Raw genomic sequence first — 15,625 nt, 5'->3', positions numbered from 1 at the left:
ACTAAGAACCCTTGAATCTTCTCAGTCAAGCAACACCACTACACCAAGGCAGCACATAGGAACAACCAAAAGTACTTCCCCAAAACCCTATGCCGATTTGATGCTGACCCTAACCAATGCATGGATTGGAGTGACCCTAACTTAGAACCAAGGGAGAAGAGAAAGTGCAAGGGAGAAACAAGGAGTAAAACTTACCTCCTCGCCATGGAAGGCACACGTGGAAACTTTGGAACCACTCGCAAGCAATTGGAGCACGTGCTCGGACTCGAATATGGCACATGCGGCGACGACGTGGGCAACAGCGATGTGGTCGAGGAGAAAAAGGAAAGAATATGACCCTACTTTACCCTATCGGTCTATTCATAGTCCAAGGACTAGTGGAGAGTCTGCCAACAACATGGACCATCCATCAATCAAATAGCTGAACGACAGAGAAGGTGTTAAGTTACCTAGAACCGCTGGACCATACGATAAGTGGATCGGGTTGTCTGCCAGAAAGCAGAAATGTCCCTAAGGTTTGAGTTTTATGGAAATCAGAGGAACAGTTGGAATTCTAACGCTGGAGGAACCCAAACCACTGTGAAGGATGCCCTCGAAGAACCCCAGAAGGAAGAGGATTCCTCCAACTCAAAGATCTAGAAGAACGATAACTCCCTCTCTCATTGGTAACTCTTAGGAAGGAAAAGCCTTTGGTAAGCAAGAGTATGGGTCATGACACGTTGATAAGAACCCCGAACTTTCCCCAAGTGCAATTCCTAGTAGTACCTCAGGAAAGCTCGAGGACAAGCTTTTTCTAAGGAGGGGAGAGCTGTAACAACCTGAGTTCGTTGCAACCTAGGCAACCATTTTGATTTATCAAAAGGAGTCAGTCACCAACCATTAGTGTAGACTTGCACCGTGAAACGCAACACTCGATATCAAGAACATCCATTCAATGACTTAGTCAATTTAGCAAAGACAGGGAATACCGGACCATCCGCCAGCACACCAGACCATCCGATGAGAGTCAAGACAGAACAGAGCTAAGTGGAAATTAATCTATTTCTTATTTATGGACCTAGCCCACATGTCAACATGAGTTGAGATACTTCACCAGCTGAAGGAGCACCCTCTCAACCACCCTCTCACTTATCCACTCATTTGCAAACACCCTCTCTCTCTCTACCTCTCAAGAACAAGGAAGAACCCTAGAAATAGAGAGAGAAAGGAATGAAGAGGAGATTGAAGGAGCAAAAGAGGAGGAAGAAGAGAAGCATCATCACCTCCCCATGGATTCCGTCAACCTCTTCAACATGGTCATGGTGAGCTCAAGAGAGTGCTCTCATTTTATGGATTTTCCCCAAAGTAGTTAATGTGTGGTTTTGATGGAGGTTGGAGATGAAGGAAGCTTGGATGGAATAAGAGTTGGATCTCTACTCTTCACGCTATGGAAGCTCTTGATCTCGGAGCCAAGGATCTCCATCTTGATCCCAAGGTTTATCTCTCATCTCATGAGTTTTGATTTAATCCCTAAGCCTTGAGCCACACTTAGTGAAACTAGCTTAGAACCTAGCCATAGTGAACCTAGTAAGCCACCTAAACTACCATAGGAATGTTTGGCACATGCAAGATGCACAACTCCACAAATCTAAGCTTGATGCCTAGGATTTCCTTGGAGCATAGGTTATGTCGCCCGTGTGATGGAGTGTCCGTCAAACTGACAGAGTGTCCATCAATCCATAGAAAACCACTAAGGAACCTTATCCCCCATCAGCTTAGCACAGCGAAGCGTCTGCAGCACCGCACGGAGTATTCGTTGAATTATAGAGAACAGTAACCCAGCGACCCGAGAACACCTAGTTCATACCGGAGCATCCATCGATTGACCGGACTATCCGATGTGGACAGAGAACCCTAGAAATGCCTAAGTCCCAAACCTATCAGAGTCTCCATGAACTCCATGGAGCGTCCGTCAATCAATACAAAGCCAGACCAGAGAAAACCCATCTCGATATCCAGTACAACGGAGTGTCAGTCGGTAGAACAGAGTGTCTGCTAGTCATGGGAAGAGTGAGCTAGCTTAAGCAACCTACCCTAGTAACCAACCTACAACCAAGAGAGCTTAGTCACACCCACGGCAGTAGTAGAGCCATAGTTAGATGTCTCTCCTTAAGTCCTAAGGTAGTAACCTAATCCTATTCACCCATGTTCCCCCTCATCATTCCGATCGTCGATGTATCTCTTAGACGATCTTTTGTATTCTCTCAGGAATATGCATGAGTCTTCGTCGTTAGCTTCTAGATGTCTGGATGGCATCACCATCAGGCAGGAACCCCACTATTACAAACCCTACTTTGGATACTTATGAAGTTGCATTATGAGTCATGCATCACATGTAGTCTTGGATAATGATCACTCTTATACTACACCTAGAGTAGCTTAATAATCTGTAGAAGCCTCTCATCGTAACAGCGGGAATGAAAATGATTAATGCTTATTGCTTAGTTGCTTGGGCAACGGTAGAAGTCGAGCATGAGAAGGGAACTCATACTCGCGCGTGTAGAATGCTACACCTAGATAATTAACTACTAAAACCAATGAAAGTACAACTTGATATACCTAACTAATCTGGGTAAGGACTAATATCCCTAATATGATAATCTTGATTATAACTTGGATATCCTACTCATGCGAGGGGTAGGTCGTCGTGAGTGTGGGATCTCAGACGACATAGCTCATGGAGCAGTAAGGACTGTGTATTGGGATACGTAAGTCCGAGTAACCACTCGTACAGACCACATATCGTGGATGGGGTCGACAAGCCAAGTAACTAGTTGCGACCTATTTATCTGTGAAATGGGCAAGGGTTTGGCGTCGGCCGGGAATGTCCGGGACATTCACCGGGCAACCGCTCGAACCTTTCATCGGAAACTCGGGCCGGATTAGGGAAAGGTTGGAGACGTGAGGCAACCCTTATCTCTGGTGCACGAGATATGGAGGTTCGTCCTGTTTCTCTGTGTGGGTACAGTTGTACACCTCTGCAGAGTCTTGAAAGCCTGGAGTCCCTCGGGACAGAACTATTCGGTTGTTCTTTCTTTCTATACCCATAGTAACATGACCATGGACTATGAGCACTTTGTTATAATGATGAATACCTTTACTTCTATGTTGAGCATATCATGTCATATTATTAATGAACATCATTGCTTTCCACACTTATTCAAATACTCGATAACTCCCTTATGCATCCACCAAATACAATATATTGGAATTAAGTCCTGCGAGTACGCAATGTACTCACGGTGCAACCGTTAAGTTGTTTTGTAGGAAGCTGTAGACTGATGGAGGTCGAGTCTCCATCATCGCTGCCTAGTAGCATCAGGGAAGGACGACCCCGAGTATGCTACACGTTAACTCCGTAGTCTTAGTGATTACTTTAGAATGGATTCTGGATCTTGTCCATTGGTTGGACTGGATCGCGTAATTTATGTAAACTCTATCTTGTAAGCTTTTCAGTATAAGTTATTTGAGCATTATTCATTAGACTGTGTCAGTTTGGTATGTGAACTATTGCGTGCCACTAAACCTGATCCTAAAGAGGAGTTGCCTAGTGCACTCCTAGGGGCCGCGCGATGTTGTTTTGCTTAAATTGAGCATGTCAAGTGGATGACACTCGATTTAGGTGAAGTATCGCGCCGAGCGCCCCTCATCCGGCGGCCGGCCTCACCCTCATCCTCGGCTCTGGCGCGCACGGCCTCGCCCTCGCCCCCTCATCCTCGTCTCCGCCAGCACCTCCAGCCTCGACATCGTCTCCACTGGCGCCTTCGTCTCCGGCATCGACCCTTGATCGTCTCCGGCCTCGCCCTCGCTTGCTGCTGCTATAAGGTTCGTCTCGCCTCATCCCTTCCTGTGCTGTGTGAAACCGAGCACAACCCTAACTTAAGCTAATTTGCTTGGCTAGCTATTTGTAATTGTTTTAGTGATATATTTTGATCTAATTTGACTTGTGTGTGATATGCATTTTGGTATATGAAAATATTGACTTCAGTGATATATTTGAATTTTGATATTTTGGGTAGTAGTTCTATATATAGGGAGAGTATATTCAGTAGCCAGCTACAAAATAGATTATTCTGTAGCCACCTCCATTTACGATAATTTTATATACTAATTTACGATAATGTTAATACATATTTACGATAGTTGGGTTACTATAACACATGGGGATATTTACCATAACGTTATAGTAAACCACTTAGCAAGGAGTTACTATAATCTCGTAAATTAACATAGTAATTATCGTAACTCAAAGTGGCTACAGAATAAGTTATTTTGTAGCCAGCTATATATATATATATATATATATATATATATATATATATATATATATATATATATATATATATATATATATATATATATATATATATATGTGGGAGTAACAACGACTCCAAGGGAGTAGGGAAAATTTTCTATACTCCCGGGAGCAGTTACTCCCACGTAGAGTAGGCACACCATGGAGAGTCCGGCCAGCAGTTCAGATCGAGAAGCTAACGGGTTGAGAACATGACCCGCTAATGTATAGGTACTTGTACGCGATAAAAGGCAGGGGGCGACGAGTACTTCCTTGAAAACCGGATCTCACTTCTCACGCTATTTAATTATATGTTTTATTTTGACGTTGGTTAGGAGAGTCCACGTGTATCTGCTTTGTTGCGAGTATGCATGTGGAGAAGAGTATATACACCTAATTTTTTCATATATAAGAGTACATATTCATACTTTTTGAAGAGGAGTATATACCCATACTTTTTTTCTTGAAAGGAGTATTTATTCATACTTTTTTAAAAGGAGTATGCATACTTTATTTTTCTAGTATGAATACATATGCCCAGATTTAGGTAGTATGCATACATACTTAAACCACGCTACCGGAGTATATGTGCGTATACATTCACGTAAGGAGATATACAAAACAAGAGAGTATGTATTCATACTATTTTTGGGAACAAAATATATGTGCATACTTATGTGAGAATGGAGTATTTGTATATACTACTTTTGTTGACAAAATTACACCAATGTAATACTCACATGCAGAAATCAAAGCATTAGTGTAATAAAAATCCAAAGATAATAGAACCAGCCTTCATTGCCAATGCCGGCACCCTATCCGCATGGATTCCTTTCTGGTGCAGGTGGCAATTTGTGCTCCTCCGCTGGATACTCAAGCCATGGAGAAAGCCAAGATAGATACGTCCGCCGTCGAAGCCATCGCTAGATACGGCCACCAGGTGGAGGGGAGGAGCCGTCGCTGCCGGATCCGCACATGAAGGGATCGGCGCCGCCACCGTTGAGGGAGCCAGGGAGGCGAGTTGCGTTGCGGCAGAATCCGCAGGGGAGGGAGCCCGCCGCCGTGCCATGCAGGAGTGCCCTGCCGCCGTGCCGTGCGAAGGGCCTTCCCGTCGACTCGTGTAAGTGCCGGTGAATAAGATGAGAACGGAGGTTTATGGTTTGTTGAAACGGAGAAAGTATCGCGGGATAAAGATCAGTTTGAACGGACGTATCCCATCTCTTGGACGGATATATAATGATTAAAAAATATTTCCTCGGTGGGTGAAATACCGGGGCGTGCAATTGGAGACCCGCTAAGCGAGTGCGGCACCCTGATGTACGTGGTTTAGATGAGGGAGTAACTACTCCAAGGTAGTAGGAAATTTTTTTCATATATATATATATATATATATGGAAATTCTTAGGAAAATATGAATTTTGGTGTATGAATTTATATATTGACTCCAGTGATATGAATTTTTACACTACTGCAGAATAAGCTATCACTGCTGACTCTATCACTACCGGAATTTTAAAACCGACACTGATAGATATATTACTGCCGGTTCGTAAGAAAAAAGACTATCACTGCCGGATTTTCTAACAAACCGACAGTGATATATACTATCACTGCCGGTTGGTAATAAAAGCCGACAGTGATGTCTATCACTGTCGATTGCATTTCACAGACCGGCAGTGATCCATAGGCTTTGGACCCAAAATTTTTATTCATTCTGGTTTACTCGTCCGTGCGGCCGCCGAATCCACCTCGCTCTATCTCCTTTCTCTCATACCTCTCCCCGCTCTCTCTCCTCTCTCTCATATTTCTCCGCTCCTCAGACCTCCTCCAGATTTTCCCAAATCTCGTCTCCAAATCCACCTCGCTGCGGCCGCCGATGAGCGGTCGGGACGCCTGCGCGGCGAAGGCATGAGGCCGCTGTGGGCGCCGGCGAGCAGTCGGGATCCCGGCGCGGCTTCTTCCTCCTGGCGCTGGCGAGCGGATCCACCCGACGACGAGCTTCTTCCTCCCGGTGACCAGCGCGAGTTCTTCCTCCCGGCAACCGGCGCGAGCTTCTTCCTCCCGGCGACCGGTGCAAGCGCGGCTCGGGCGACCGGCGCAAGCGCGGGCGGGCGGCTCGCGTGGATCCACCTCGGCGGCGGGAGGTCATGAAGCGCCGGTGGCTCACGGTACTCTTTCTCTTCTCCGGCAGTTCTTCCTTCCCGGTGCTCTTTCTCCTCTCTCTCACACTCTTTCTCTTCAGATCTGTCTTGGGGGCAGCGAATGGGGGCGCGGCCTCAGATCTTGCGTTTGAGCGGCAAGGGGCGGCCTTCAGCGTGAGACCAAGCTCACCCTTCCCTGCAGAATCTCCACTCTCTCCCCCTCCCCTCACTCTATGTTGTATGAATCAATTTGTGGATGAGTTGATTTGTGATGTGTTGAACCCTTCTGTGTGATGTATGAATCGATTCGATTTGTGGATGAGTTGATTTGTGTTGTGTTGAATCCCTCCTCCTTTGTCTAATGTATGAGTTGTTTCTTGTATGAACTGCTTGATGGAGCGGCGGTGGGGGGAGCTAGCGAGCTTGGCGGTGGTGGCGGTAGCTAGCGAGCATGGCGGTGGCGGCGGTAGGCAGCGAGCTTGCTTGCTGTACTTTTTTTTTGTTTTTTAAAAGCTTATCACTGCCGGGTGAAGTGCCGGCACTGATAGCCAAGAGGCATCACTGCCGGTATGCCACTGTCGGTTCAAAATCCGGCAGTGAAGGGGGATTTTAAACCGACAGTGATGTCGAAAACTGGGGTAGTGTTATATATTAACTTTAGTGAGAAGAAATAGCTGGACGTCTCCCTGAACCGATTGTCCCGAGTTGGGGCTATTGTATTGCTTGGGGATTCGAACCAAGTTTGTCGGCTACAGCATTCAATCATTCTCGCATAGTAAGCAACGATATATGTTTTAATACATTAATATGCCTTAAATACGCTTGTACATAATATATTTTTCTGATATGTATATATATGTGTTTCTTTAATGTACCGTAGGTAATTGACCCAATCATTTGGTTTGAAGAGACACTTTCATATTTCGGGGTTGAGGGAGTGGATGTTGATAGCTTTGATGTAGATAATGGTCGATGGGTCCAATCTCGAATTGGCTTTTCCATCGCCGCTAGTAGGGGTAGATGTGTTGTACAAATCTCAGAGGTGGGAGTAAAGGTACCTAAGAAGAAAATTGCAATTAAATATGTTGTCAAATCATGTTTGAATAAGCTTGTGAATATTGGGTACACCCTGCCTACACTATCCTCCATAACGATACATGCAATAGATGCGGGCTCTTATCATGATGTTGCAGGCTTCTGTTCAAGGATTGTTCGAACCAACCGAAATGATGTGGTAAAGTCCAAGTCGAACTCATGGCTTATATTCAGATTTGTTGTTATTCGAAAGCTTTGTTCTCATATCCATTTTTTTGCGCTAACAATTACAGGTTGAGGATTATGACTTAACCTATACAGGTTGTAGCTTTGAAGCCATTCTAAACCAGACAATGTATGCATTGGGTTTTGATTGGAAATATGCCGATGAATGGCCAACACTCACTATAGAAGGATTTCAGAAAAAGCTGATTATGACTAAGAGGGGATCATCTGACCTACAGACTTCTCGACCACCGCTTACCGTCGTTAGTAGACCCTATGCTCATACTTTTAAAGCAAGGGAGAGTGCACTACTTAATGCGTTGCTCCACATAAATGATATTGTGGATACAAAATAGGTGACCTATATTTCGCCGAGTACATAATACGACGTAGTCAAATTTGGTGGTGATCTATTTGTGCTTGCATGAACTTGATGTGTAATTGAACTTTGGGGTTGGACATCTAATTTGTTGTAACGACTTGTTTTAAACTATTATGGTTTGTATGAACTTGATGAATAGGGATGATCATTGTAATATATAAGCTCTTATTTTATTAGTTTCATTCTTATTTATGGACGACGTACAATAGTATAGCATATAACATATAATGCGTGTACGAAAACTATTTGAAACGAAACCAAATTAAATGGAAAGAAACTGTAAAAGAAAATAAAACAAAAGAAGAAAAGTGATATTAAGCCCCGATTGGTATAACTAACCGGGACGGGAGGTGCCCACCATCGGGCGTCGGACTAAATGGCTCCGTTCAATCCCGGTTGTGAGGCCCGGGTCTAAAGGACAGGCCTTTAGACCTGGATTAGCAATCCCGGTTAGGAAACCAGACCAGAGGAGGTTTTTCAACCGGAACTGCAACCTAGACCTGCACCAGTGCCAGCCCCCGAGAGAAACCTTAGTCAGCGCCAGAAGCTTTCGATGCCACCAAGGAAGAAGAGAGCGAGAGAAATGGCGGGCGCCGAGGGGACCGTGATCGCTTGCCACACCAGGGATGAGTTCGACGCCCAGATGGCCAAGGCCTACGAGGCCGACAAGCTGGTACGTACGCCATCTGTCTCCCTGTAATTTAATTTCCTCGATAATATGCCCGCTGTCATCTGTTCAACGATGAGTTCTTGTTCTTCTTCTTGTTACTAACAATTCTTTCTAGCATTGAGCTTACTAATTTGTCAAACAACAACTAACTGGCCTGTTTCATTTCACCTACCTACCCCTCGATCAGGTGGTGATCGACTTCATGTCCCTCACGTGCGGTCCTTGCCAAGCAATAGCCCCGGTGTTCGAGGAGTGCGCCAAGGAGTACCCTACTAAAGGTGTCTTCCTCAAGGTCGACATTCTCGAACTGGAGGTGAGTATATATTACGGTGTCGTCCCAATAGCCAATTATTATAGGTGATTAATTCAAATTCACCACATCAAGTGCATGCATGCATTCGATTTCGATTCAACCCCATCATCATGCATGTCGTGCTATACTGATGATCATGTGTGTTTCCTTGTTCGACGACGTACAGGAAGTTGCTAGCCGCTACAACATCCAGGGGACGCCGACCTTCTTCTTCATCAAGTACAATGTGACGCTGGAGAGCTTTGTTGGTGCCTATCCGGATAAGCTCCACAGTGCCGGCCCTAGGAGTAGGGCACGAGATGCGACGGTCAAGGACCTAAGCGGAGGAGGGGTTCAAGCTCAGGTATACAAACCTCCATGTCTTATAGTTCATTAGGCATTAGCAAACTAATAAGAAGGGAGATATAGAACTGGCCAGGTGGCCTAAAAAGACAATATCGGCATTTCTTTTCTAGTTTCCTTTCCCGACTGCCCTCGGGTAGAGAGGAGACGAGGAGTCACGCTGTACACAGCACACTCTGATCGTGAGTTCGCGACGTGCGCCTTACACACGCGGAGCTAGCGAGCCGTGCCTCCACGAAGAGCTAGACTACCGGAGACACGAACACGGCGCATGAAGACGGCGACCAGGCAGGGCTCCACGACGACGACATCTTGATTCTTGGCTTCTTACGAATTACGATCACCGATCAGTTGTTTAGGCCCAAGGTTTTTTTTTCTTTTTATTTTTAATCCAAATTAATTATTTGTATAGTATTCCGGACTAGTACTTTGTACCCATAGTCATATTTTTCTTCTAATTTAGACGTTAGAATTTTAGAATGTTACCTAAGAAACATTTGTCATGGGTGAGAAAAGAAAACAAATATATTATTTTTTTAATCTACATTGTTCCTCGATAATTATCATACATCTACAAATATATTGCTTAATCTACATTGTTCCTCGATAATTATCAGACATGTTAAATTAAAAATATGTTATTGAATTTGCTTTTGTTTTGCAAGTAAAATTAGTACCTATATATTATAAAATTTTATACATGATTAAGAGAGGCCGTTACGACGAAATCCTGGAGGGCCTTTAAAATCGTAGCACCGGCACTGAAGATCCGCAACACCGTCAAGGAGTTCATGGACTATCCTACGACCTCTGCGTCGTCCGCCTAAGGAGATACTAGCAACAAATTAAATAGCATCATCACCAGTCGTCAATAAAGGCCAACGACGATCGACAAATATGGCGTGGTAGCTACTAGCAGTAGGCACCACCATTAACTTTAGTGATTGTTTACTCTTATGTTCAGCTCGGAGTCGATATGTTGGCTCCCGAGCTGGACCGGTTATCCATCCGATGATCGAGTATGTTAACGACCTTATGACGCTCAAAAAAAATAATATAAAATTTTAGTAGTATAATATGCTGTTAAAATTTTATATTAGTTTTTAGAGTATGTTAACGACCTTAAATATAAAAACTCAAAACTATAAATTTATAGATATCACTAAGTGCTACAATTTTAATATAAAATATATCTTCATTTGACACCATAAGAAAATAATATTATTTTTTTAATGCGACATGCATAGTACATAATTATTATGCTGCTGAAATTTTATATTATTTTTTTATGCATTTCAACGATCTCAAATGTAAAAACTCAAAACTACAAAGTTGTAGATCTCATTGAGAGGTACAACTTTCATGTAAAAAGTACCTTCGTTTGACACCATACAAAAACGATATTATTTTTCTAATACGACAAGCATTTGTACGTGGTTATTATGGTCCTAAAATTTTATATTAATTTTTTGAGAATCTTAACCTCGTCAAATGAAAAAACTCAAAACTATAAAGTTGTAGATCTCATCGAGGGCTACAATTTTTTATATAATATTCATCTTTATCCGACATCGTATCGAAGAGTTATGATTTTTTTAAAGATTTTGTTTTTTACGCCACTCCCGCTGACGTGATAGAAGTTTCGACGTCAGAAACATCATGCAACGTGGCACATCTTGTTGCACCAATGCATATTGTGCGACAGCGTTATTTGTTCACGCCACGTCAGCCCACTGGCGTGAGCAGCCAGGTTATATCTCAAAAAAAATGATCGGTTATTATTAAAATATTAAATAAAAATGATTAAAATATAAAAATTCTCCTAGGGTCAGTGGATCAGAACAGCTCGAACCTTAGGGTCGAGTGGTTCGATCCGCCCCTGCCTCTCGTCCGTGTGGCGGCGACTCGGCGTGCCGGCAGAAGTCGCTGCCCGGCTCGATCTGCGCCGCCACCGCCGCAACTCGCTGTTCGGCTCGACTGCGCCGCCGCCGCCGTCTCTATCCGAGTAGTTCAACCCATCGCTCTGCGCCACCGGCTAAGAAGTAGCAGCAGGCAGCAGCCGGAGCGAGCGTGCGGGACGGGACCCGTCGCCGTCTCGTCGAGCTGCAAGAAACGGTCGTCTGCACGGACGGCTTCTCCACGTTCCTCTTCTCCGACTCCAACCTCAGATCCACCCGTTTCGTCTTCCAGAGTTCCAGGTCACCCCAATCTCCTCTGTTGCCCTTGCTATTCCACTGCGACTGCAAGATTCAGTTTTAATTTGGTGATATGTGTATGTTCGAACTGATGAACTGACGAACGAGAGGAGCTCTAGTTTCAGTAGTTTGTGCTCCTGAGCTTACTACAATGCCTTTCGGCCAAACCAATTGAATATAATTGTTTTTATAACATTTTGCTGTTGAAGTCGTTAGCAATCAAACCTCTTTTGTTCTGTGTGTTCCACTCTTTCGTTGTCTTGTGCTCTTCTTGTAGTTCTGAACGATGCTGAATTGCTGGCCTCTTTTTAGTATAGGAGAATTCCATTAATTCTGTACATATATGGATACCAGATGGCAGATGGTTGATTACAACATAACACCAACCATGGTTTAAACCGTCACCATCTGTAGTTCTTTGCATCAGATACAAAGATGTCAGCTATCTGAAGTTCTAAACTACCAGGACCCGGTTCTTGGTCAACTAGCGGCCAATCTGCCTCTGCTCCAGCCATCCTCGGCCAATTTGCCACTGCTCCGGCCATCCTCGACTACCAGGACCTGGTTCATGATCTATTATTGTTTTCGAGTCCGGGAAGTGTAGGACGGTAAGCCATTTGCATCTGTCATCCTTTAATTTTTGGCAAATCCTTACATTAAATTATTTTGTTTTAAAATGGCATTTTAATTGCTATATCTTCTGATTTACTAAGTGCTTAGCTTTGCGTTATTTGTTTGTGCGCTCTGAAACTTGTTTTTCTATTTGTTAGCAATTTGCGTAGCTCATATGAAGGCTGGAATAAAATTAAAGATTTTTCATTTTTTACTAAAGATATCCCAAAAAGACCAAAATCATATAGTCATAGTCTAATGTACGTCATTCTTCTGCATGTAATGTATTTTGCCTCCTTTTCATTCTTCTGCATGTAATGTACGTCATTCTTCTGAAGGGTCATCATGGCTTAGATTTCTATTGACAACTGCAGTGTGTTTTCAATTTTTGTATGCCTCTACAGCTTGTAGAAGGAAATTAATGGTGACCTTTTCTTTCTGCTGGCACCCTTTGTGGTTTATTTTCCTTATTCTGTACATTGAAATACTGCTTTTGCTCCATTAGCAGGCAGTTGTGTACAAATTTGTATAAGTAGCAGTTAGCTTATTGTATGCCTATGCAAATCGTCATGTCATTGTATGCCTAAGCAGTGTTGAAGGAAGCAGAAGATGTAGGAAGTAGGGGCAGCTGTTCTTTTTTTTTTGGTTAGTTTTCTGTTAGAGTTGACTGAAAGAAGCTAGAAGATTCAGGGAGAGGTGGTCTATGTGTTTCATTTTTATTTATGCCGTATATGAGATGGAACCTTTTAATACTCCTTATTCCTCTGTTTGAATGATGCACTGAGAAACCTGTACGTATGTTTGAAATCTCCACTTGGTCTGTATGTTTGAATGAGCGAACTGTACGTATGTTACTTGATATATCCACTTGGCGAAGAAGTGTCATATGTCAAAGTTTTTTGCCTTTGTAAAACTTTGATGCGGTTACTGATTCATGTTCTTTATGTGGAAATCTTATGCATGCTCTTATAGCTTGATGTTGCAACTTTTGTGCAAAGTCGTATTTGATGTTTTATAAAAAAAAAATGTACAAAACGGTAGCCGGTAGCAAGCAAGCCGTGCTCTTGTTTAAGCAAGCAACCAACGAGAAGCAGTAACCTCATCGTGCTCTTGTCTAAGTAATCAACCGACCCATACTATCCATTGGTGCACCACGGTACACAGCAAATGGGTCGATGGATCAGTTACGGTTCGATCCAAGGTTGAACCACCCCCATCGTGACACCGTATGTAGAGATGGAGCTCAAGACCCCGGAAAACGAATAGCACCGGGCCGGGATCGGAGCCGCCGCCCAAGCTCCCTCGACCCCACACGTTGCTGCGCCTATAAAAGCCGCGGCTCGCGCCCCAGGTTAGGCCAGTGGCCACCAGTCAGCCGCCGAGAGAAAACCTTAGTCAGCATCAGAAGCTAGCTTTCGATCCCAGCGAGGAAGAAGTTCGACGCCCAGTTGGCCAAGGGCAACGAGGCCGGCAAGCTGGTACGTACGCCATCGATCTGTCTCCCTGTAATTTAATTTTCTCGATAATATGCCCGCGCTGTCTGTTCAACGATGAGTTTTTTGTTCCTGTTCTTGTTACTACTAACAATTCTTTCTAGCATTGAGCTTACTAATTTGTCAGCAACCTGTTTCATGTCCTCTACCTCGGCGTCGATCGATCAGGTGGTGATCGACTTCATGTCCCCCACGTGCGGTGCTTGCCAAGAGATAGCCCCGGTGTTCGCGGCGTGCGCCAAGGAGTACCCTATTAAAGGTGTCTTCCTCAAGGTCGACATTCTCGAACTGAAGGTGAGTACGTACGGTGTCGGTGTCGTCCCAATAATAGCCAATATATATAGGTGATTAATTAATTAATTCACCAAATCATGTGCATGCATTTGGTTTCAATTCAACCCGGCCCCATGATCGATCATGTCGTCGTCGTATGCTGATCATGCTAGGTGTGTTTCCTTGTTCGACGACGTACAGGAAGTTGCTAAGAGCTACAACATCCAGGCGGCGCCGACCTTCGTCTTCATCAGGGACGATCTGACGCTGGAGAGCTTTGTTGGTGCCTATCCAGATAAGCTCTGCAACACCATCAAGGAGTTCATCGACAACACTTCTGCAGCCTCTGCGTCGTCCGCCTCAGGAGACGTATAGCAAACTAAGTATAGCATCTATCGCCAGTCGTCAATAAGCACTACCCGAAAAACGTCCTTTGCCGAGATCCGAGATTTTTGCCGAGAGCAAAAACACGCGGCTCTCGGCAAACACCGGCCGTCGGCAAGTGACAGGATTGCCGTGGGCCTGCATCTCGGCAAGCAACAGCTCTCGGCGAAGTGGGCCGTTTTGCCGAGAGCCGCGCTCGGCAAAAAATGCCCGTCGGCAAAACGGTCCTTTGCCGTAGGCCGCGCTCTCGGCAAAATCAGGCTCTCGGCAAAACATTGCCGTAGGCCCATAGCAGTGACCTGCCCTGACGGCGTCACCGCTTTGCCGAGAGTCCCTCTGTTACTGCTCTCGGCAAAACTCTTTGCCGAGCGCCGTTCTCGGCAAATATTTACCGAGAGCCCCTCCCAGGCTCTCGGCAAATGTGGTTTCTATATTTCATGTGCATGTGTTTCTCTTCTCCTAACTCTCTCCAATTAAATTATTTTTTCTTTCATATGCTCCAAACTTTTTTCTCTATAGACATACTCCAGGTTGTACTCAATATTAAAATTTTGTTTATTTTTGTAATTATTTGCTATATATAATTAATTAATTGCATTTCAAGGAGTTTTTTTAATCGATTAAAATTTGAACAGCGATTGATTTAAACACGGGAAAAAATTAAGTAGAAAATAATATTCATGCTATTTATGCATTATTGAGGGCAAATAACATCTTGTTGATGTTTTTTTCACCTTTTATTTTACGAATCGAAGACCACGAACATATGTCGCCCAACGATTTAAAAATTCTTAAAAAAGGAAACGAAGTCGGAAAATTGTGATATTTGCAATGCCGTCATGGTATCACACTTGGAGGCTGTGGTAAAAAATTGAAAATGTTTCGCACAAGTGGTTGCGTATGATTCTTATAATATGAGACATCTCCGAATAAGTTTCATAAAGTTGAGAAGGATCCATTAGGATTTTCAAACAATGTCACGGTCGAATTAGTTTTGGAGTTCTAAACTTTTTGTATAGCCATTAGAGAGCATAAGTTGTAACACGGCAAAATTTCGTATTTTTTCGGAGCCGTTTGCTGTTTATTAATTTTTTTTGATATTATTTGCCGAGAGCTTCAGGGGATTGCTCTCGGCAAAGGCTCTTTGCCGAGAGCAACTGGGCCCGCTCTCGGCGTAGATTTCTTTTTTTTACCTGGCCTAGATCAATGGTTTGCCGAGAGCTGCTC

General features: G+C 43.9%; 1 protein-coding gene across 1 annotated transcript; it reads left to right on the top strand.

Annotated features, from left to right (window-relative positions):
• Window positions 1-8,699: 8,699 nt before the first annotated feature.
• Window positions 8,700-14,389, top strand: LOC136532460 (thioredoxin H-type-like). Its single transcript, XM_066525054.1, has 3 exons — window positions 8,700-8,789; window positions 8,974-9,099; window positions 14,216-14,389. Exons 1-3 carry the CDS (start codon window positions 8,700-8,702, stop codon window positions 14,387-14,389), a joined length of 390 nt encoding a protein of 129 aa, XP_066381151.1.
• Window positions 14,390-15,625: the final 1,236 nt, after the last annotated feature.

This window comes from Miscanthus floridulus, unplaced genomic scaffold (genome assembly GCF_019320115.1).
Source record: "Miscanthus floridulus cultivar M001 unplaced genomic scaffold, ASM1932011v1 fs_626_4_5, whole genome shotgun sequence".
In the NCBI taxonomy this organism is placed as follows: Eukaryota; Viridiplantae; Streptophyta; class Magnoliopsida; order Poales; family Poaceae; genus Miscanthus; species Miscanthus floridulus.
The sequence above is the reverse complement of the archived record's forward strand: the minus strand, read 5'-3'. Positions and strand labels throughout refer to the sequence as shown.